The sequence below is a fragment of the Chenopodium album genome, chromosome 8, assembly GCF_948465745.1.
Source record: "Chenopodium album chromosome 8, dcCheAlbu1.1, whole genome shotgun sequence".
Lineage (NCBI taxonomy): Eukaryota > Viridiplantae > Streptophyta > Magnoliopsida > Caryophyllales > Amaranthaceae > Chenopodium > Chenopodium album.
Window position 1 is genome coordinate 39,487,705 of NC_137841.1, and position 24,425 is coordinate 39,512,129.

The 24,425-nt window shown below is 36.7% G+C and overlaps 1 protein-coding gene across 1 annotated transcript in view; it reads right to left on the bottom strand.

Annotated features, from left to right (window-relative positions):
• Positions 1–18,297, bottom strand: part of LOC145641827 (uncharacterized) — a 32,616-nt gene extending 14,319 nt beyond the window's left edge. Inside the window, exons 1-10 of the mRNA XM_081692806.1 lie at positions 17,783–18,297; positions 13,768–13,943; positions 13,270–13,432; positions 13,070–13,122; positions 9,440–9,583; positions 8,954–9,058; positions 8,749–8,874; positions 6,149–6,346; positions 900–1,006; positions 649–811 (exon numbers count right to left, since the gene is read on the bottom strand). Coding sequence (XP_081548932.1) covers positions 649–811; positions 900–1,006; positions 6,149–6,346; positions 8,749–8,874; positions 8,954–9,058; positions 9,440–9,583; positions 13,070–13,122; positions 13,270–13,432; positions 13,768–13,943; positions 17,783–18,149 — 1,602 coding nt within the window. The 5' untranslated portion in view covers positions 18,150–18,297. The remainder of the gene's footprint in view (positions 1–648; positions 812–899; positions 1,007–6,148; positions 6,347–8,748; positions 8,875–8,953; positions 9,059–9,439; positions 9,584–13,069; positions 13,123–13,269; positions 13,433–13,767; positions 13,944–17,782) is intronic.
• Between the last annotated feature and the right edge of the window lie 6,128 nt (positions 18,298–24,425).

Below are 24,425 nucleotides of genomic sequence, written 5' to 3' on the forward strand. Positions count from 1 at the left end.
TAAAAATGGGAGTCTAGTGAAGAGTAGAATTTAGACTCTCTTTTGCCTCATGCTCATGGAAAACACCTAGCTTCACTGAATTTCTCTTCTATCTTAATTTTCTTGACCTGGTTTTTTCAAACTTTCTTTTCTGTTTCTTTGAGAAACTACACAATGACAGGACGGTTTTGTATATCCTATTTGGAAGAATTCGAAGATAATGAATTTCACCTAAACTCCCAACAAAAAACTTTAGTAATCAATAAAAATCAGTTCAAAAACCCATTAAGTTATAAAAAAATTAAATATATATTTTAGAAAAAACCTTGTTTTCTCCAAAATCCATCCTCCCCCCCCCCCCCCCCCCCCCCCCCCCCCAATAATACCCACCTGTGAATTTAGACAGATTAGAACTGGTCTGAAGGTTAGTGAGAACAGAAGGGGCCAATGTCAAATTATGTGGTAAAGAAAAAGCAGCTGGTGTATTTCTTAAATTGAATCATTCATCAATACCCTAAAAAAAAGGCATCATAATTCATATTAAAAATAAAAAATAGGAAAAAAAATAAAAATAAAAGGTGAGTTATAACAATGTGTGTCTGTGTACCCTTTTTCTTTAGGGAGGGGGTTAGGCTAAAGATGATGGAGGGACAGGTACAAGTGAAATACCATTGTCACAAGACGAGTATTGGTGCCAGGGACGATGACATCCATTTCAGATAGAGCCTGAACAAGAGAGGCCCAGTCCCCATTTACAATATGAATTATGGAAGCAAGCATTGCCAGCTGATGTTTCCGTTCCATTTGACACATGAGTCCAAAATCAAGAAACCTAGCAATGAGACAGCAAAAATATGTATCATACTAATTGATGTAAAAAACATAAAGTTCATTTCTTGTCTTGGAATATACAAGAGTACCCTATCTGTCCAGTACTTGTGTAACGCAAATTCCCAGGATGTGGATCAGCATGCATAAATCCTGTCTCAAGAAGTTGAACAAGTGATGCTTCTACACCTTTGTTCACCTGGATGAATTGATAATAGAACTTATTAATACACCACGGACATAGACAACTTTCAAAGATGTCTAATTCCAAAGATTACTCATAAAATTTGGATTAGATGGACTTGAATAAAAGTGTAACAGTAATTTTTAACAAACGAATTTGCATACAGACTTGGAGTTTAGAAAATTAGGGAAATCAGTTTCTTTGCTATTTCACAGGTATGTCTGCGTATATTTGGCATCCCGTATCCCATACACGAGAGGGTCTTCTGTGATTGCTCCTGTGGGAATCTCCAGCAAATTTGGCATACAAATTTCGAATCCCGTATCTCACACACGAGATGATGGGATCATACTGTGATTGCTCCTGTGGCGGAGCAAATCCAGAATCTGTAACTATAGCATTTGTGACGACATTGATTCACAAAGTTTCATGATAAGGTAAAGAACTAATAATCAAAACCAGAAAAATACAAATATGAGTATCAATTATCACAAGCTCTTTCTAACAAACATAACAAAAGATCCAAAAACTAGCAGACACAAACATTCCAAGAAAAGGCCCAAACGCTTGTCAAATATAAGCTAATCAAAAGAATTATATATTTCTATTCTATACAGAGCTCAGCAAGAAAAGTGATTTTAGAAAATACAATCACTCCTCTGAAATCATAGGATTCACAAGCTATCATCGAATAGGTTTTGACCCTATATGTGTAGCAAACTTAACATAAGAATCTTGAAGGTGTTCATAAGAGTAGTAGGACAAACCCACTCCATCCCAACAAACCTAGAATCAAAAAATTGACACTGCCGAAACTCTTCAGAATTTATACACAGCAGCGATATGCACAAGTAGTTTAGTTGTGCAGATAATTCAAAGCAGCTCCATAAACCAGTGTTACAGGGTATGCAGTACATTCTAGCATATGCAATGTACATAGAAAAGTACATCTAACACAGTGTCTAACTAATTAAAAGTTTTCTGATTAACAGATACTCATCCATACATTCTAAATCTTGTTTCACCTGGGGATGGGGTAACATTTTTGGTACCATTGACAGTTAGTATAAGAGGCATTAGATTTGTAAATACGGTACACATAATTAGGGCTTGAAGGTTAGAAGTTTCCAATATAATGATTATTATAGAAACTTAGCATCAAAAAGAATCTGCAACCTAAACTAAACACGAAAACAGACAACAGATTACCCACCAAAGCAAGAATTAGATCGTTACTTCAAATATAGATAACTTGAAAGAAATATTCCAAATGAGGGGAAAAATACATAAAATTAGGTCCCAAAGCTGCAAACTCAGACCAGTGTACAGAAAGACTGTAACACCCCGTATTTTCGAACCACTATTTTATGTGCATTTAAATCTATTAAACCTAATTTCTTATTTAAATCCCAATTTCGAAAGTGAAATCTTTATTTAATTATTAAAATCGTTATTTTGATTTAAGGGTCATTATAAACTTTTGAAACCTTAATTATAATATATTTGATAAAGCAATTGAAAATTATTATTTAAAAAGGTTTTATACTTGAGTTTTAATCATTTCAACTATATTTGACATGTCTGAATTGATATTAGCTTTAAAGGGTAATTCCTTAAGCTTAAGCGTCAATTCAGCAAGTGTTTCTAAATTATATGTAATTTCAATATTTAACTTATCGCAATTGATACGGGTCACCATGGGTGATTCCTTGACTGAAGTGCCAATTTGATAGGTATAAAATGATTATGTGGGTTAAAGACGTTTTACGTTCAATCGTATTAATATCGATGTATAAAGTGGTATTGGATGATTCCGTCCACTCAATTATCGAATTGATATTGTTTACAAACTATTCTTTAATTTATATTTATAAAACTCATTATAATGTCCTTTTATTAATTAGGTCATTGTAAATGAATAATTATTATTGGTTTCGCATATCGCCTTTTATATTGCTTTTCTATAAAATATGAACTTTATATATTTTTTTGTATCGTAATTTAAATTATTGTTTTCTTTATTACTATTGTAATTATTATTGAGATATCAATAATATAACATATACATTTTATCGTTTTTTAAACGTGTTTTGCATATCGCCTCAACACTTTCATGACCAAATAAATTAAGATATGCTTGTTTATTAGCTTCCTTATCCCATTCTTAAGCCTCAACTAATTATTCAATCAAGCCCATTTGTGTAGCTTAACTTAGGGCTTGCATGGGAGCTAATTTAGCCCATTTTCTCCTCACTCTTCACGGTAGCCACAAGGCTTTACTACTGTACATATTCCACCTAAGTAACCCACCATATTCACCTTCATTGAGGGAGAACTGCTAGTTGCTCCCCACTGATTGTGGAACATTGTTATAATTTATAGGTTTCATTTGTCTATTTGATCTCTATGACGATGGGTTGGGTATTGACAGTTTAGAACCTAACTTTTGGGCTTGTATGCCTTTTGTTATTAGTCGATTGTTTAAGTACTTTGAATTTGGTTTGGTTTGATTTTTGTTTAGCCGAGAAGGGTTGTTCTGCCCTTGGCTTTTGAATGTAATTGATTAGTTTATGTTTTAAGTTCGTTTGTTATTTTCTTCTGTTCACTTAGTTTGTGCTTAGCTTAAACAACTTAATTTGGATGTGTGAATGAGTTAAATTTGACCTAGACCTAGGTTAAGCTTGACTTTTTTTCTAATCGAAGTTAAGTAGCCTCCCGTTCAGGCGTAATTCCGCTAACGCTTCCGGTTCCAAAAGAACGGGGTGTTACAAAGACTGTGACCTCCTTCAAGACTTACCAAAATAATTAAGAAACGGAAACATGAAGGACATATTGTTTTCTCTGGGTGCACAAGAGAAGACTATGATACAAATAGAAAAAGAAAAATAACCATATGTTGTATAACCACGTTATCTAATCAGATGAAAATATAAAGGGAAATTCTACCAGGTAGCCTGAAGTGGCGTTAGAGAAGGGCAAAATTGATTTGTGTGTTCTAATTCATTCACCGAATTATCTAAGCTTCAATGGGATAAACCCAAACCGAATCTAATAAAAAGACTGACCTAACCCCTATTAATTATTCCCTCCCAAACCAAAATATTTCTCAAGCCACCATCACCACCGGCACAGCCACTAGGCCCACTACCACCTACCCCAATCTGGTCAAACCTCAAACCCCCACTCGAAACCACCCCACCTGGCACCTGAAACCAAACCACCCACCCTAACCCAAAACCACCCACCCCACCCCTACCGAATCCACTCGGAACCAAACCCTTAACACCTAAAACTACCCACCCCACTTGAGAAGGCTGGTGTAGGAGGAGAGAGGAAGAAGGCAAGAGAGAAAGCGGATGAGGGGGAAGGGGTTGCGGGTGCTGGCTAGTGCAGAAATTGATGGTGGGTTCAGATGGCTACTAGGGATGGGTTTAAGAAGGCAGCATGATGGTTTTGGGTGGCTGCTATGCGTATGTTGGGTCAGCGGACAAAAAGGGGTGGATGGTTGGTGTTTGGTGTTGGGTTAAAGAGAGGAGACAGTTAACTTAACTAGTAGGGTAAGTAGGTACAATTATGAAATATCATTGCAAAAAAAAAAAAAAAAAAAAAAAAGGTGGTCTTCCAAACAGAATTTTTGTTTCCTTAAGGCCACCATGTAATGTTACAAACATATTTTATGGGAATTTACAAGCTAGCATCTCATACATGATTTTCCAAATATATCCTTCTTTCAAGTTACCCACTGATAGACACCGGTTTATTCTCCCCTCAATGTAAACACAACTAATCCAGCAAATTAGCAAAATATAAAGGAAAATTTAACACTAATAATCCAACCTTTGCCCCGTTCTCCTAAAATAATCCAACCTTTCGATTAACCCTGAATAATCCTAAGTTTACTACTTATTATCTTATACCAAGCCTATATGACCAGTACCTGAACTTCAAGTAACTCTTTTTTTTTTCTTTTAATTTTTTCCCCCTTAATTTTTTCCCCTTCTTCCTTCTTCCCTCCTCGACTCCATTTCAAGCTTCTAGCCATTAACAATGGATCCTTCACCTCCCTAAAACTTCCCGCCACCACCTCACCTCACCATCAACCTACCCCATTTCCCCATCAACCATCCCACTACCTTTTCCTCTCCCTGATAATCAGCTTGCTACATGCCACCCCCTTGTAATCAGCCTGCAACTCAGCCATCCACCACCACAACCACTTACCCCACACCCCACTCCTACCTAGACTCGAAACCACCAACCTCACCTAGCCAAAACCACCAATCCCACCCCCACGGCCTCATCCATACCCCGAAACCACCAACCTATCTTCACCCATGCCCCGAAACAGCGAAACCCCAACTCCACCAACCAAGAACCCAAACCCCAATCTCCACCATTTTCCTTCTCTTCCCTCTTTATCAATTGAATTTGATGCTGAATTGGGGGTGGTCATACATCGAAGATGTTGTGGGTATTGTTTGCATTGTTGTGGGTTGGTTGTTGTGTTGAGTGGTGATGTTGGTGGTGTTGAGGTGGTTGTAGGTGGTGGCCCCATGTATTGTGATGAGTGGTTTTGGTGGCTGATAATGGAGGAAAGGGAAAGGAGTGAAAAACAAGCAGGATGGGGAAGAGAGAATTTTTTTTTTTTTAATTTCAATTAAAAAAAATTAAACAATAAGAAAATGCCACTTGGAAGGTAACCTGTTACAAAAGGTAAGGTGACCTGCTAGGGTTGTTGGAAGAAAATAAGTAGTAAACTTAGGATTATTCAGGGTTAATCGAAAGGTTGGATTATTTTGGGAGGATTCAGCAAAGGTTGGATTATTCTTGTTAAATTTTCCAAATATAAATTAAATATCTTCGATACAATAAGCCAATAACTGAAAATTTAACTTGAAAACAACAAAACCTCCCCCTAGTCCTGCATAATGATTTTAACCCTCTATGTTTCAGCAACTACCATTCTGAAAAGCTTCTAAAGTAAAGCATATCTCCAGAAAACATAATGGCACCAGCTCCAAACCCTTAGATGAATGGATTCATGAAGTTCATAATGTATGTAGCTGTACTATGTAAAACATAATTATGCAGACAAGCACTCAAAAAGAATAAATCCCCACATCAAGTTAACAGTCTAATAAATCAAGTATATCTCACCAAATCAAGAAGACGTTGCTTCGCTTCAACTGCCTGTTTCTCTGAAGATGCAGCACTATTATCTTTAGCTCCTGTACAAGCTAAGAGTAAATCAGTTGGATTGTCACCAGCCACCCACTCCATAGTCAGCACTTTTTTTCTTGTGAATTGAGGATAAACTTTAGGCACGTGAATGAATGGAAAGGATGAATGAGCCTCCTGGAATATTATACAATAATAAAGTTAAGATTCACCACAAATATTATGTTAAACCAATAATAATCACATTATAGATCCATTTAGGCGAGGCGTTCCAATTATGAATATAACAATTTAACACCCCAGGAATATTAAGATGTTTTCTAATATCCCAGAAGTGCTTATACAAGAGTATATGATGGCCTATGTTTTATTTACTATATACATACATTATGGATAAATTAATACTTCATATTATCATTATCTAGAGTTTAGAGTATAGTAAAATGTAATTATGTAAAGATTTATTTCCATGAGCACATACAGAAACATACTTAAGTTACTTGACATTAAAATGTTAGGGAACTGTATTACAGATTGTACAAATAATAGGGCATACTACTTTTGAAACACAAACAATGCAATTAATGAAATTATCTATCAAATAAAGGTGGAAGAAAGCACATATTGTCACTACATATAGGAAGGCAGGAAGTGTTTTTGATTGAATTCTTACTTCTATAGCATTCCATTTCTTAAACTACAATAATCCAACAATTTTAGCTAGTGTTACATTGGTAATATGTAGTATATACAAATTCAAGTAAGGATGGATCAAAGACTAATTTCTAAGTTCAAAATAATTCAACCAAGGTTCAACTTCAAACATTAACAAATTATCCAATCAGCTAATTTGACTAAACTTTCAACTTATTAGCATGAATTCAAAAAGAGAAAAAAAAAAAAATACATCAAATGAGATGTCTTTACATTCTTTTGAATTTTTACTTACAAGATATTTCCCCAATTTGTTGATTAGGGCAACATATCTCATTGGCACGTATTTAAAAGAGGTGATTAGACAGGTCAGTAAACAAATTAGCTATTATAATATGAACACCGCTAAAAGAGACATGTTGTATTATTGGTGTTTAAGTAATTTTAGCTAATCTGTCTGGTTACCTATCTAAACTCTTTCTCAAGATGTGAAGTGTGAAACAATCATAAATTTATATATCACAGAATTAAAGATGTTTAGCAAAAAGAAAAAACAAATAGAAAGATATAAATTGATCTAATATCTGGTTTAAGTCTGATGTTATCATTTCTGAAATAAACAAATATGTACTTAAATAAGTTAACTGAACAAGGCCTAAATGCAAGTTTAAAAAAAAAAAAATCAAAAAGCCCTTACATAATTAAATATGTTGAGCTGAAGTGCTGAACATGGCCTAAATGGAAGTAAATATTCTAAACATACTAGAAAATCCTAACAATATATAGTGGCCTTATGTGAAATTTTATAAATTCTAGAGTGTCATAGGATCCAACACAATGTCAAGGCATGACACCAAATCCAAATCCAAGTCTAAGCAATATAGGCGCTTACAAGATACAAAATTATAGTAGTAAAAGAGAAAATTAAATGACAGATAAACTGAAAAGCCATGAGGACATATAGTCTCAGTTGTATGTTAAACCTCAATAGCTAGCGCTCATCAGTTTCATAAACTCCAAAATCTGATTTTATTAATAATACATATATATGTAGCCACTAGGCACTATAACCCTAAAAATTAGGTACCTAATAGAACATGATAAGATTTAGATGCTTAAGTGTCCTAAATTAAGTAAAACTTTTTCCTAAAAACAAATCTAAAGATTATAAAATCCTAATATGCTTGAAACACGAAAAAATCCAACCTTAGCAAATGGTAAATACATATGTCCAATCCAGACTAAAATTACAAAAAGTTCAAAAGAACCACGATGATATTGCATCACAGTATATCTATAAAATAGTGTAAGATAAAAGATAACAACCATCCTAAACAATGAAGCACATTTGACACAATCTTGTAGGCACTAGTAAGGAGGCTAATGGGACAGCAAACACTTACTTAGGAAAACCTGTTTTTCTCACAAAAGTCTCTCACCTAAGAATGGAAAGAGTCATTGTCCAAATCCCTCAGTTTAGGGTTATGATCATTCTATCATGAAGAAAAAAAATAATAAAAAAATTATTACAATTTGAATTCTTTGTATGGGAATTATAATAATCTAAAATAACCTCCCCTCCCCAACTCATAACATTTTGCTAAGCTTCGCTTGACTTTATCTTCCTTTTAATCACTAAATTCAATACCAAACAATAGAAACCTATCTTGGATGGAAACTTCAGCTTTTACAAAGATGTATGGAGGTTTTTATAGCTTAAATCAATAAAAATACAAATTCTACCAAAATCTAAATCATTGTGTGTCTGTTAATCAGATCCCAAATCTAAAGATTTGTTGCTTTTTTATCTTTCTACCAAGCTCACAAAAAAGACGGAGAACAAAAGACTAACATATGGCTTACAATATCTATATACACTGCAAGGAGAGTAGAAAACATGAAAAGAAATAGGAATAGAAGAATACCAAGAATCGGGATGCGTTTGCAGCTTCCAATCGATAGTCCAACTCTCCCATTAAGCCTTTTCCAAGTTCATCAGCATACAAGCGAATATCATTTTTCCTTTCGGCAATCTTTTTTAAAAGGCCAAGCTGAAATAACCTAAAATATCAAAATTTAGACTCCTTTATAAAAATCAGTCAAAAATATAGAAAAAATGTCAGCACGAACCCCAAGACGAAGGATGTATATATCTCGGGCAACTACATGATGTAAATTTGGTCGCTGAATTTTGATAGCCACAGCATAGCCTTCATATGTTGTTCCTCTGTAGACCTGTTGCACCAAAAAGCAAGTGAACAAAGATTCAATCAACATAAAATAATAGCAACGCAGAAACTGTCCATCCCACAAAGCAGTCTCACAAAAGAGCAGGAACCATGCATTGTTCTGGTAAATTTTCTTAGCAAATATACGTGTATTGAGAGAGGATTATGATCCTTTATTCTTTATACCCATGTTTAAAACATTCAAAGAATATGCAAAGACAAATCCTATTAAAACCATCACCTTGATCAAACCGGTATGAATATAACTAACCAATGCATCAATTTTAATATCAACTTGTGATCTTCTAAATAATTTTAGTACTTAACTCCTCCAAATGAGATTTTTAACTTTTAAAATAAGCTTGCCTATTGTAAACTGGAAATGTACCTGACCAAAAGAAGCTGCACCAACAGGTTCATCAGATATATGACTGAAAAATCTTTCCACGGGAGCTCCTAATTCATCCTCAATAATTTTCATTGCAATAGCTCTAGGGAAAGGAGGGATTTGATCATGAAGCTCAGATAGCGCCTGCATTGGCAGTTTATACAAAACAAAAAATTAGGAAGAGAAGTACAACAAAAACAAAAACAAGTTGAAAAAGAAAAAGCAGATAAATTCCCATATGCATAAACCATAATTAATGAATTTACTATTGGATTCATATAGATTTGGTATTCCACATTGGTGATCACTAAAAACATTCCAATTTGGTTCCTTTACATAAACCCGTTAATATCTTTATAAAAGAAGCTAACGTCAGTGTTGTGACATTTAGATTTGTGAAATCCCTTCACTTTGGTAAACTTTCAACACCCTGGAAAGTTGATAATTAAGGTTTTGTTCTCCTCAATCCATTTTCACTTATTACAAGTCTAAGAAATTCAGAGAAGACAAGGTCTAATAAACTTAGATAAGTTAAGATAAAATTATATAATTACAGTCCAATTAGAAAATATAATACCTCCTCCTTTCTTTATAGTCGCAACATAAGAAATTCTACACTACTCACACAAACTCTAATCTCTTCCTTAAACTATATGCCAAGGGGCTAAATGTCAAGTTAATGAAAATGGAGGAAATATAATATAAGATAAAGGTGGATAAATTTAATAAAAAAAAAATAAGATAATAGCTAATACCTTCGGGACTTATAAGATGATATTTCTCTGTTCTTTTTCAGTTGACAAGTATTATTTTTTGAAAGGTTACTTTTTGTTTGACACGTTTCTATATTAAGCATATTTTTTTGTAGTAGATAGTTGTGGTACTAGTTATTTTTATTTAGTGTATATTAATCTTCACTAATCTCTTCCTTAAAACGGTTTCAAAAAAAATCTCTTCCTTAAACAACGTGCCAAAGGGCTACATGTCCAGTAAATAGAAATGGAGGAAGTATCATACAGACAAAGGTGGATAAATTCAAAAAAGGTAAAATAAGATAAGAGTTAAGACTTGAAGTGACATCATCAATTTGAATCTTAAGACATATGCTTAAGACTTTTCCCATTTTTCTTCAAAAATCTCAAGCAAGTCTCAAGTTGAGTCTTGAAATTCCAAGACTCAACTTAAGACTTGAGATTGGGACCCACTTCACCCACCTCACTTTTATTTTTATTATCCCTTTTTTTTATTTTTACACTTTTCTACATATAATATGTCAAATATTTAAGTCTTAGGGCTAAAGTGATAAATTTGTGTAAGTTTTAGTGAGTCTTAACAATAATTTGATGACATCATTTTCAATGGGGACTACCAAAAACGATGTCACATCCAAGTCTTAAGACTTGGGGCTAAACTTGCTCTAATAGCAGTGACTAAAGAGTCCCTACTTTTTTAGTTGACACATATTCCATTTTAGGAAGTTTCCTTTTGTTTTACATTTTTATTATAGGCATATTTTTATAATAAATTGTTAATTTTACACTCAACTCTTATTTCTTTCTTATTCTCACTCTTCCCCATATCTAATCTCTCTCTCCTCTAAACCCAATCAATAAACCATTATATAATCCTATTTTATCTCTCCTTCCCCACTTCGACCACAACCACCACCACCTCCACACCCTATTTTCCTTCGCTGCCAACATTCTTTTTTCTCTCCTTTCCTCCACTCGACACTCGTTACCTCCTTCTCTCTCCTAACTCCACTACACCGTACCACTTCACTATATTACCGCTAGCTATTGCTCCTCTTTCTCCTCCATGTATCAAAACCTTAAACTATTAAGATCTTGATTTTGTTGATCTACAAGAGACTCACATTGCACACCCATCACACTCAATTTCATCGTTCTAGTGGAGGATCACATTGCATCTCATTTCAACGAAAACAAAATGATATCCACGAGGAATTTATCATCTCTCACCATGAACAAAAGCTCGTTATTCCTCTTTTGATTTTGTTAAAAGACTAGTAAATTTGTCTCCAGCACCAACTAACTGTAGATATAGGATTTTTATTATTCATTTATTTATGTTTTTAACAAAATAATTAGGATGGGGCAATTGTACAAGTTGATTAGGAGGATGAATTTTTTTTTGGGTGTTAAAGGGGAGAGGAGATAAGGTTTGAGGTAAAGGAAAAGGAGTGATGCTGGTTGAGTAGATGAAGGTGGAGTGGTGGTGCATCTTGGAGGTGGCTGGTTGTTATGTTAACAAGAATATGAAGAAGGGCAGGTGAGTAGAGATGAGTAAGGGAATTGTTGTCTTCATCCTTTCTTTCCCACTTCTTAATTTGTGTGCCAAAAAGAAAAGAGTGTCGACTAATAAAGAGCTGAGAAAGTATAAGATAAGTGAAATTTAGTTGAAGAAAACGCTACCTATATGTTTTAGTGTTTTACATTCAGGAGCAATTTCACATTGGACCATGATATTTGCCATAATATATAGAAAAGGTACAATGTGTTTCATCTCATTTCAGCCAGCATATGACATTTATCTAGCATCACTTAGGTGAATACATCGTTCAGAATGTTGAACTGAAACAGTAATCTAAAAGTAAATATGGGGAATAAATTAAGATAGTGAATATGTATGCAGTATGTATAAGGGGGTGTTAAATACCGCCAACAAAAATTATCGAAACCGCCAACATTTTAAGCCAAATGTCATTATTGCCCTTACTAAAATACTAAACCCAAACCCATCTTTCTCCTCTTTCGTTTATCTCTCTTATCAACCAACCCCCAAGATCCCCAAACACAACCACCACCACCACCGCAACAAAGGCAATCAGCGCACCAGGCGGCGGCGGTGTTCAGGAGGTGGCGGCGTGAACACACGTCGGTGTCGAGTCGTTGACGGCGACGGCATGGCTGGAAATCCGGGGAAGGAGGTAAGTTTACCGATTAGCTGCTTGTTTTGAATTTAAGTTTTTTTTTTTAAATCTCGGTCGCCGGTAATCGGCGGTCGAAACCGGTTGATCGCACTGGTCAATCGGTTTTGACCTCCGGTTATCGGTGGTGGTCAACTGGTTTTGAGCGTTGATTATGGTCCATCAGTTTTTTAACTTATTCTAATTAATTGTTATTATTATTACATAATAATCATAATTAATTTTATTATTATTAGATAATTATTATGATTAACTGTAATTATTGACAGTGTGGTGTAGATGGTGGTGGTTAATGCGGTGGTTGTGGGTTGTAGTGGTCGACATGGTGGCATGGGTGGTAACGGTGGTGGTTGTTTTAGAAGTGGTGGATGGAAATCATGGAATAAAGTTAGAGAAAGAAATGGGGAAGATTTTAGTAAGGGTAATGCTGTCCCTTTGCTTGAAATGTTGGCGGTTTAATAAATTTTGTTGGCGGTATTTAGCAATCCACTGTGTAAATGATAGCTGGTTTCAAATCCTTATTCAAAAAGGAAGCTTTGAAAAGTAGAGAGAGAGAGGGCATTGATATGAATGACAATGCCAAGAAAAGAAAAACAAAAGAATTATAAAAACAAAAATTTAAACAAGAAATAAACAAACAAAAAAAAAACATAAACATAAAGAAAACCCCTGCATCTCACCTTGGAGATATCAGAACCAATAATATCTGGCCTTGTTGAGAGTGACTGTCCTACTGCATCAGTGTAATCCAGCAAAGGGATAATATTAAAACAGAACCTCCTATCAAGTTCAGAAAAAGTAGTCCATATGTTTTTTCCAAAAAGCCATGTAACAGCAAGTAAGGCAAAGAAGAAAAAAATGTTTCTGAGCTACTGCTAACCTTTGATAAACGTGGGACCCAAATTAAGCATTGTTTCTTTAAGAACCTTTCCAAAATCATACTGTGACAAGCTGTAGATTCCATCCTCATCAGTCCTCAAGACATGCCTTCCGATCCTTGAAGCACGAATTTTAATTACAGCAGAAGAGAATGCAGCAAAAACCTTCAAAAGCATGAAAACGAACAGCCAATACTTATTATTTAACAAAGAACTTAATTAAATAACATTTGTCAATTTTATTATTACAACATATTAATCTACCTTAGGAATATGTCATTAATAAAATGGATACAAATGTGAACCACAAGCATCCAAAGATGTGCAGAGCTATAGATAGAACTATAAAAGAAAATGCAATGCACACACCCCCACCCCCAAATACACACATCATATTTAGGCATGCAACTTATGCAATATTTTAAGAAAAACAATATTATACTCAGACAGGATCCAAATATGCCATCAAGATCATCTGCATAAATAAATTACATCAATACCTCTATAAGTCTAAGGGCAACAACATGAGGCCTACAATTAAAATAGTCAGAAACTACTTCAGCATCATAGACCTCAGGCAGTGGGCTTTGCCAAACCTTTGTCATACGGTAAAAGTAACTACCATATGCTGCCAAAGCTTCGATATCAGCCATCAACAAATCCATCCCTGAGAGTGCTGCCAGATGAAAATGTATTTTGAAGTTATGTATAGAATCCACCAAATAGTCCAAAAATAAGTAAACCACGCACTAAATCCGAAAACTGAATAGATATAAGGGAAGACAGAAATCAGAGAATATAGCATATTAAACATTAAATCATCTGCAATTTTGCACATTAAGTTTCTGTCTCATGTAAAATGGTAGCAATCAGTAATGATGCAGTAAAGAATGCAGTAAACTTTCTGTCTCACAAAGTCCTAGATTTAGTCAGTAAAGGATGCAGTAAAATACCATAGCATATAATAAGAACCGAGAACCACTTCTACTTGGGCGTGTAAATCTAGTGAGTTTAGGAGTAATAAAATAATTTAGGTTGCTGTTGAGTTCCTATCTTAACTAGAGTCCTTAGTATGTGAAATAAGTATGTTGACTTGGTCTAAATCTAGTCTATGTTATTTATTTGATGACTAGGAGTTCAGGACTTATCCTTACAGAATCTATAATATCACATAGGGGCTGCCGCTTGTAATCAGAGTTCATTGAGATTTCCTCTGTAATGGACTGATATTACTCACGCTAATAACAGTACAATCAAGGAGAAAGCTCAGAAATTTGATTCAACATATTAATGGTTTCTTACAAATGATAGTAGTAGGTTTAGCCTAAAAAGCTCCAAATAGTGACTTTAGGTCACAACTCTCCTAAGGAATTCTGCCTACCTTCTTCTTTCCCTCCTCTCTCTATTTATACAAAGGCTAACAACTACTAACCTAATAATACTGGACTTCCCATATTGCCCATACTACATTTGATAACTACTAACATACTAAACTACCCATAATACCCTTCCCTAAGCATTACAATACCGGCCCCCTAAACTTCCACCTTGTCCATAGCTCAACACTCAAGGTCATCAGGCCACCACTCAAGGCTTCCAAAACAAGGCAAAAACTGCAGATTGTGTTGTAAAATGTAGGGGTTGCGGGTTTTGGTGATGCAGGAAGGAATATTTATAACTTGAGAAATAGAGAAAATATTGGTAACGAATATTGTTGGTTGGGGTCTTGATTCATTATTTGGAGATGAAATTGGATTTGCCAAGGAAGAACTAGGCACGTGCCCCATATTCTAATAGCTGATGCTGGCCCTACTTCCTTGGTCATCATTCAACATATTTTCAAAGTTATTCCATGTTTTTATCAGTGAGTCACCGTATTTTGCCACATGCCCCACATCCCCACTCCTCACCAAGACCAATTTACCCTTTCTAACATATTCTATCACTGAGAGCTAAAGCTTGACTCAGTCAAATTCCTTTGTTGGAACCCACCAAATATCCACCGCTCGTGAAGCTCTCCACCCTACATTCCACCACCTGCAAAGTACTCTAGCCCACCTTCGAACAAGCCACCTCCGAACAAGGAACCACCACCAGACCCGTTAGAAAATTCGCCATTCTTCACCGTTCCTTTACTTTGCAACTCATAGTACATGTTCCTAAGACCAACAACAGTCCCTTGTTCACGTGTCCCACACCAATATCCCGGACCACCACTGACCCACAAGACCCTCCTTTCACAAAGCCACCCCGTCCCCGTTGTCCACGTTGAGGTCACCGCTAGTGGTGGTCTTACAAACATGTTCACCTTTTTGGCCATACGTCCTGGACCACCACCGGACCCACTGCAATCAACACCGCCCTTCTTGAAAATTCCTCATAACCAACCGCCACAAAAAACACCCACACCGCTCCCTCTTACAGTAACCAGAACACCCCTAATTTCACGAGTTCCACCACCAAAATCACCACCCGAGCCACACACCCTCTACAAAACCTTCAGGTCCACCATCAAAACCACCTCTGCCAGTATAACTACTTCCGAAATCTTCCTACCTTCCACCAGATTTATATTTTCTTGCGACAGCTCCAACTCCGTAACCCGACTCGCTGTCTAGGTTTTCGAAGCCACCGTGTCCTTCAGCCGTCATGGCTCTGCTCTCTTCTCGACCGTTAAGATGAGTGGGGTCTTCCACACTCTTCGTGCCAGTGTGACAGAGCAATTCTCTACCCTTGAGTTGCAGCGTTCTCTAACATAGTGGAAACGACAATGGTAGGCTCCTCTAGTGATCCCGATATGCCTTCCCTATCCAGCTGCGAGTCGTTGATAGCCTCTTCATGACTCTTCATGATAGCCTCTGTTGCCTAAGCGGCGGCTACCTCCATAACCCTTTTAACTGACTCCTCAAAGTCTGTCGTTTTTTTTTTAGATCAGAGGGTTGCTGTTTCTAACGATGAAATGTCCACCGATACCAAGTGTAATGGATTGATATTACTCACACTAATAACAATACAATCAAGGAGAAAGCAAAGAAATTTGATTCAACATTAATTTCTTACAAATGATAGTAGTAGGTTTAGCCTACAAAGCTTCAAATAGTGACATTAGGTCACAACTCTCCTAAGGAATCACTCCAAAATTCTTCCACCTTCTTCTTTCTCTCCTCTTTTTATTTATACTAAGGCTAATAACTACTAACGTAATAATACTAGACTTCCCATATTGCCCATACTACATTTGATAACTACTAACATACTAAACTACCCATAATACCCACCCCTAAGTCGAATCATTACATACTAGACTTTAGGGCAAGTGTGACTTTTGATATACATACCCGCCTACAAGACACAAGTGCTTCACATTACAAATGGAATTTAACATTAAGGCCCTATTCTTTTGAGCTTCTGGATGAGTAGGGATTAGTAGAGTAGGAGGCAAGAACTGGCATAGTATAGAGTACAGTAGCTCAAATGAATAGGGCCTAAGCATAACTTAAATCGAAGCATGAGCATATAGACTCGTAAAATCGTAATTAATATTGCATTAGCGCATTGCAAGAATTATCAACAAGCTGGACCACCTCATTAAAGCAACACGTACAACCATAAATTTGGAACAACTAACCACACTCCCACCCTAGTTCTCCACCAATAATACCATTCTCTCTTTTACTTGCCTACTACTTGATTACGGATAAACATCTCATACATTGCCAAACTCATTGATTACTCTTATTCAAGCAATCACAAATTCAACTAATTAGCATGTTATATAATTTTCAATTTGTATTTATACATCACAAATGATTAGTAAAACTTGCAATTATATGATACTACTTATATATAAAATAATGAGCCAACCGAATTGGAAACCCTCTAAGCAATTAAGGTAGCACAGCCATCCATAATTACACGACAAAAATTACTTCATTACATTTTCATTAAAAAACTGGAATGAAACGATACAAAACATGCAATGAAGCGATATTAATTGTTATGCTTAAGATTACCTTCATTCATAAATAATCTAAACACTTTCCATTTTACACTGTTCGTAAAAGTTATTTTACTGCATCTTTCCCCTAATCTTCCCCGACTTTATCTACCTTTTTCTTACACCCCTACTTTTTCACTCCCCATAATTTCTTCATTCACTCCCCAAAATTTCTTCATTAACGGCCCATTTGGAACCGGTCATAAACAATGGTAAAGAGAATGAAATAACAATGGTAAAGAGAATGAAACGTATGTAATTTGGAAAGAAAATCAATGCTCTTGCCCCTGATTATAAAAATTGTCTATTTTTCTTAGACCCACCTGCTTTTTCACGCTTTATTGCTCAAACCAAAATTTCTCTATTTAAAGTTCGCCATAAAGAGTACATGAATAATCCAAATGTTAAAATCAAAGGAGGTAGCACAATTCACTTGACACATGATTTTAATTCATCCAATAAAAAATCATAAATAGCATTAAATTTGTAAAGCAATAGAAGAAAGACAGAGAAAATACCTGGATAAGAAGGTTGAGGCCAAAAAGGAGGCTGAAACGGAGGAGAATTAGGGTTTTCCAAATTACGAAGCCAAATAACATCATCAACTTTCTTAGCAATTTTGGGAACATGTAAATGCTCATTTGCCCATTTAACACTTTTATCAACGCCTTTCTTCAAGAATTCCCAATCCTTTTTCACAACTCCAAACAAGTGATCGAAATTTCCCATATGTAGTTTCTGCTTGTGGTTTCCGACTTTTGAAATGATGAATTTGGTCTGACATGATGCTGTTGTGTTGCATTTTACTACTGAATTTGGCTTCGGATACATCGTTGCTGTTGTTGACGTTGTTGCTGTTGTTGTTGCTAATCCGAGCATCGCCATTGTTGTTTAACAGTGTCGATTTGTGAAGTAGATTTTACATCGCCATTTAAACCCGGTGTTTTTCGAAGGGAAGTGGCAGTGGCAAACTGGCAACGAGTGGTGGATGAGGTGCAACGCTTTTTATTTTTTTTTTAATTTTTTTTTTTTAATTTAATGCTCCCCCGTTGATCTTAACTAATTTCTTTTTATATCCAATTGTATTCTTATACTACCTCCGCTTCACATTACTCGCAAAACAAAGTACATGTTTGCGGAGGCCGAGCCAAAAGAAAGTAAACATGTAGGGAAAAAGTTACTAAAAAAAGGAAAGAAAGTAAGTTGTTGCGAGTAATGTGAAGCGGCCAAAAAAGAAAATTGTTGCGAGTAATGTGAAGCGAAGGTAGTATTTGAAAATAGGATAGTACACCAGGTTGCACTTGATAATTAAAAAACAGTGGATATAATATAATTTGCTTGAACAAATAACATACCGTGTTTGACAAAGAACATACCTATATCTGCTTGATAATATGTTCTTTTATATTTATGTTCTTTAACATATATTGATCAAACATGTTTCTAGAGTTTCAATAATACAAAGTGTGTTGTTTGAATTTGGCTCATATGTTGTTTGAATTTGGCTCTCATGTTCCTTGAGGTAATGAGTGATGCACACATTGTATTTTTTTATTTTTTTTTTGGACATTTTGTGAAAAAAACTACCTTATGAAGCTGTAGGCGTCGTTCGAAGTGCGTCTACGTTAAAGCATGTGTGACTCCATGACTCACTTCGTACCATCATCCCCGATCCTCCTTTCGTGGTTCCGAACCATATGGAGTTAGTAATCTCATGGATTATGAATGGGGTGTAACCTTCACGGGTCAATCGTTGTTGCCTATCGTTATCCTTTTATCGTGGTTGCCTTTTTATGATCCGTGAACGGTTTACAAGTTCTTTAAAAACTTGTTGGCGGCTCCCTACTTTCCTTGTCCCTAATCTTATTATGTCAGTTCCCACTTCCTATGAGTGTCAAGCATATTCACACATGCTTTTACGTAGGCGCAGAACGACGCCTACACTAGGAATATCTTAATAACATCTAAGCATGATTTCTACATCATAATATCAATGAAACCCATTGAAGTACTTACTTTGATGCCTCGTATCTCTTTCTAATAACAAAATACACACGTTAGTAACTTCAAGGAAAATAATAAACAAAACAAAACAATTAAATAATAGAAAGAGAGATTTGGGACCAAACCCTCAGAAATTAAACCTTTCACGTCTAGGGCGAAGGCAACTTCGAATATGGCTAGGTGTATCTAGATCTAATGAATGCGGAATTTTGTATTTGAGAGAAGCTAGTTTAGAAAAGAGAGAGAGAGAGTATTGGTAGATTGTAGGTGAATGAAAATTGGTTAATGGAAATTGATGATTGTTGATGAATGAAAACGGATTTTTTAGCACGTTATTTATAAAGAAAATCAGCCAAAAAGATAAAATATCAAAAACAGAGTTCTGGCGCACCCAAAATCTAATTAGCGCCAACGCTGGCTATTGGCGCCAGACGCCAACATTAGCGCCAGGCGCCAATGCTAGCGCCAGGCGCTACAGCTGGCGTTTGGCGCTGATTCAGAAAATCACGCGTTTTCTTAAAATCAGATAGAAATTGCCGTACAGGAGGATAAAATCGTATTTTTTTCCTCAAAAATGCTCTTTGATTTTAATTAAAACTCTGAAAAGTCAACAAAATTCAATTTATCAATGGTAATTGAATTAGGAATGAAAAGAACCTTCTAGAAGAATCTAGAAGACTAAAACCATTCCTAATTGCATTAGGAATGATAAATCTATATTAGGCCCTCCCCAAGATCATTGGGCCGCATATAAGGCTCAAACCGGGCCCATTTCAGTAAATTGGCCATAACTTCCTCAGTATTCATCGGAATTGAGCTTATAATATATCGTTGGAAAGCTCTTGTCAAGCCCCATCCAACTACACCACTATTGGACCCATATCATGGACCAACCAAACTGGATTGGCTGTTTTTCTTAAAATAAGTTTTCAAAAACAGAGAGAAGAGAAAAGAAATTAAAACTATCCGCAACACTAGACTTTCCACACTTTCACTTCATTCGATTATGATTCGACGTGAAAGGCACTCATCACTGGGTTTGGTTTTGGGGAGACACAAATGGGTGTCTACAGAAGCCCCCACTTTGACTGAGTTTGGAGAAACGCAGGTTTCGAAAACAAAAGTCAAAGTATCGATAGGGACGGAGAATGATTCAGAACGTTCTGCGATCCTAAACCACTCTTGTAACGCCGATACCTGCAAAATAGCGTTAGTTAAACAGATAAAAGAGTTAAGAAACGCGTATCTTGCACCGTCGAGCACACGTCTCTGAAAGTAACCGATTTGCTGCTGCTTTTCTGTTGTTTTGATGACCTCCTACCAAGAGAATGCCATCCCGCTTGAAAAACGCTACGCTTGTAACTGCCTCCTATATAGAAGATTGCTTCACTTGAAACGATCCTCTTCTGCTTTGATAATATTCCACGTCTAAGGGAACATGATCGAAGACAACCTCGCTTGAAATCACCTTCAGTTGCTTTTGTGACAACTCTCCACAATCTAGGGAACACCATCTTGCTGTTTCGATGTTCACTCGTCTCTGAACAAAGAGCTTCCTTTTTTTTGGATATGTCCACGCGCCTCTGAACAAAGAGCTTTTTTTTTTCTTTTTTTTTTGGATATGTCCACACGCCTCTGAACAAAGAGCTTGATAATAGGATGCCCACGCGTCTCTGAGCAATAGAGCTTGAAGGAAATGTCCACGCGTCATTGATAATAGGATGCCCACGCGTCTATGAGCAATAGAGCTTGAAAGAAATGTCCACACGTCTCTGAACAAAAGAGCTTGATGGAAATGTTCACGCGTCTCTGAACAAAAGAGCTTGATGGAAATGTTCACGCGTCTCTGAACAAAAGATCTTGGAAGAAATGTCCACGCGTCTCTGGAGCAAAGAGCTTTGATGATATGTCCACGCGTCTCTGAACAAAAGAGCTTGATGGAAATGTCCACGCGTCTCTGAACAAAAGAGCTTGATGGAAATGTTCACGCGTCTCTGAACAAAAGAGCTTGAAGGAAATGTCCACGCGTCTCTGAACAAAAGAGCTTTGATGATATGTCCACGCGTCTCTGAACAAAAGAGCTTGAAGGAAATGTCCACGCGTCTCTGAACAAAACACCTTGATGGAAATGTTCACGCGTCTCTGAACAAAAGAGCTTGAAGGAAATGTCCACGCGTCTCTTAACAAAAGAGCTTGAAAATAGGATGCCCACGCGTCTTTGAGCAATAGAGCTTGAATGAAATGTCCACGCGTCTCTGAACAATAGAGCTTTGATAACATACCCACGCATCTCTGGAGCAAAGAGCTTCGATGATAATATTCCGAAGAAAAATTTCCGAAGACCAAAACTCGTCGATCTCTAAAGCTCGCTTGAACTTTGCTTCCGCTAAAACCAGTATGTCGATGTCTCCGTGATGAGCCAATTCTTAGGCGCTTTAAGCTAAGTGAGACGATCTTTCACCAGGTCGATCACTTATTGTGATTGTAATCAAACAGACTACTTAATCATGTCAAATTGCTCATAGGGGCTAACTGGCGCACCAAGGAACCCGAAATTGCTGTATGAGGTCGAAATCACCCTTCTGAGAGGCTTCGAGCTCTGTCGCTGCTGAAATATCTTTGGCGCCAAGAATTGACTCTGCCGCCAGACGCTGAGATCTAGCGCTAAGCGCTGAAATCTATTTCCATACGCTAGATGTTGTCGTCTGGCGCTGGAGTAGGGTCTTCCCTATTCTGCTGCACCTGTATTTATTTTTTACTATAGAACTTTGCTATTCTCTTTAATTATCTTAGGGTTGACCTAAGGTCTAATGTTGCTTTGCTATTCTCTTTAATTATCTTAGGGTTGACCTAAGGTCTAATGTTGCTTGACTCATTGACTTGACACGACTCAAGGTATAAACTTGACTCTCTGTGATTGACTCGAGGTTGACTCGACTCGAAGTGAAATGACACGTGTGACTCATGACCCGTGTGTGCATTGTATTATGATTGTGCGACTCGAAAATGCAAAAACGCAAAAATTTTCCATCATTTTTGTGGAGGGTATCGACTTTCTCCTGAAAAAGAAAGACGCGATAAAAAATCGAAGTTTTTGAAGGTGCATGTTGGATGAGCTTAGCCAAATGTTGTTTCTCACAGTACAAGGATTGTAACATCTTAGACTATCCTAGCAATGATGATTATGAGTGATGTTGGGCATTTTGACATGACAAAGCATGCTTCAGCGTTGTGTTAAGATTCCATGACAAAGGGTTCCTAAGGGAAGTATATTTGGTCATGTATCTGTGCGGTGTGTGAAAGTGACACTAAAGTTAGGCCGCAAAGGCTAAGTGTGTGGGAAAATATATTATTTTTTTAAAAAAAGAGTCAAATGGTGGTGACTCTTAGGCTAGGTAAGCTAATGATGTAGGGATCAAGCCCCCCAAGTCTAGCTCTACATGAATAGAGATGAGCATAGGAAATCCCTTGATATGATCATGGTTTATGAATGTGAATATGAATGCATTTTTATTACGGCCGCACCTCGATGTGAGGTTGCCTACGTATCCGTTAGGAATCAGGCCGAACGTAGCTCTAGCCGAACCTCGCACAAGTATGTGTATACCTCAAAAAGGTCTTTTTAAGGGTTGTAACGTGGTTAGGCTAAAGGTTATAGAAGAAGGGGATAAAGGCTCAAGACCCTCGATAAGCCCCCAAGGTGTGCAACCTTGCTTTTGAATATTTGTTTTTATACTTGAGTTTCTACTCTTTTTTAGCTCTCTTTTTTTTTTTGCTTTATTTATTTTATTTTAATAAGTGTGGGCAATCCCGATCATGCAGTCTATCACTCACTTGGCATTCATGTTTCTCAGGCACGGTACCGAGCACTCGACAAGAGACGCAATCTGAGACGTGTTCTTATCAAAGACATTTTCATGTCAAAGACATTGGAACACTTACCCTTTTTGTACACTTTTATTTATTATTTTTGCTTTTGCTTATTTTTGCTATTTTAATTTTTTGAATTCACTCAAGCCTTTTTGAAATTGCATAAGTTACACACCATCTCATCCCAAGGTTAGGTAGATATGGGTTGAAAAATGAATGGTCTATCGTTAGACAAGGCTCAAAGTGGTTTATGAAGAAAGGATTGTAAATTAGAAGGGTGAAAGGCAATATGATGTGGCTACAAGGGGTGCCTCAAATCATTGGTATACCTTGTGCTTAATTCGACATGGATTTTTTTTTTTTTAATGCAATGCAATGCGACGATCATATGCAAGGAAATAAATGCTCATTTTATTAAAAGGAAAAAGAAAGAATCTACATAATTAATCTAAGGGAAAAGAAAGGTGCCTATGCTAGACTTATTGGGGAAAGGGTAAATAGAGAAAAAGAAAAAAAGATGTCATGAAATCTCGTTGTTGAAGCTCGCCTCTTGTCTTGTGTTGTTTGCTTTATCATCACTCGCTCTTCTTGTTAACAGGAGGTATGGGAAGCTTGTTATTATCAATCAAATGTTGGATAACCTCCTTTAGCTTCCAACAGCTCTCAGTGGCATGACCCCTACCTTGATGGTACTTGCAGCGCACATTTGGATTCCAACTAGGCACTCTCTTCTCAAGCGGGGGATCTTGAAGAGGTCCAATAGGAGTAATGAGTCCCTTGGCATGGAGTCGATCGAAAGCATCATCGTAGCTAATTCCAATAGGGGTAAAATCCCTTTTTTTGTTACTTTCTAAATCCTTGACTATCCATGGCTAGGATCTCACTAAGGTCGAAAGTACCAACACTGTTGCTAGAGTAGGTGTTTTCGGAAGAAGAAGGATAGTCTTTCTTCTTCCCTTTACAACCACTGCTGTTATTGTTACTGATCTTGGCCTTCTTGTCGCGCGGAGGAACATAAAGGAGATTTGAATCAATGAAGTCTCGAACACGATCCTTGAGGGCGAGACATTTTTCGGTAATGTGACCGCAACCTCTATGGTATCGACAATAGGAATTTGGATCCCAATTGGGAAAACGTTTTTCAGGTGGAGAGTCTTGACTGGGACCAATGGAGTGAATAAGATTCCTCAATGGTCCGTTTTGCCCGTGGCTTAGGAGCATTTTGTTCCTCATTAAACCCTTGGCGAGAATTTTGTTCGATGACCATCACCCGATTTGCTAATCCTT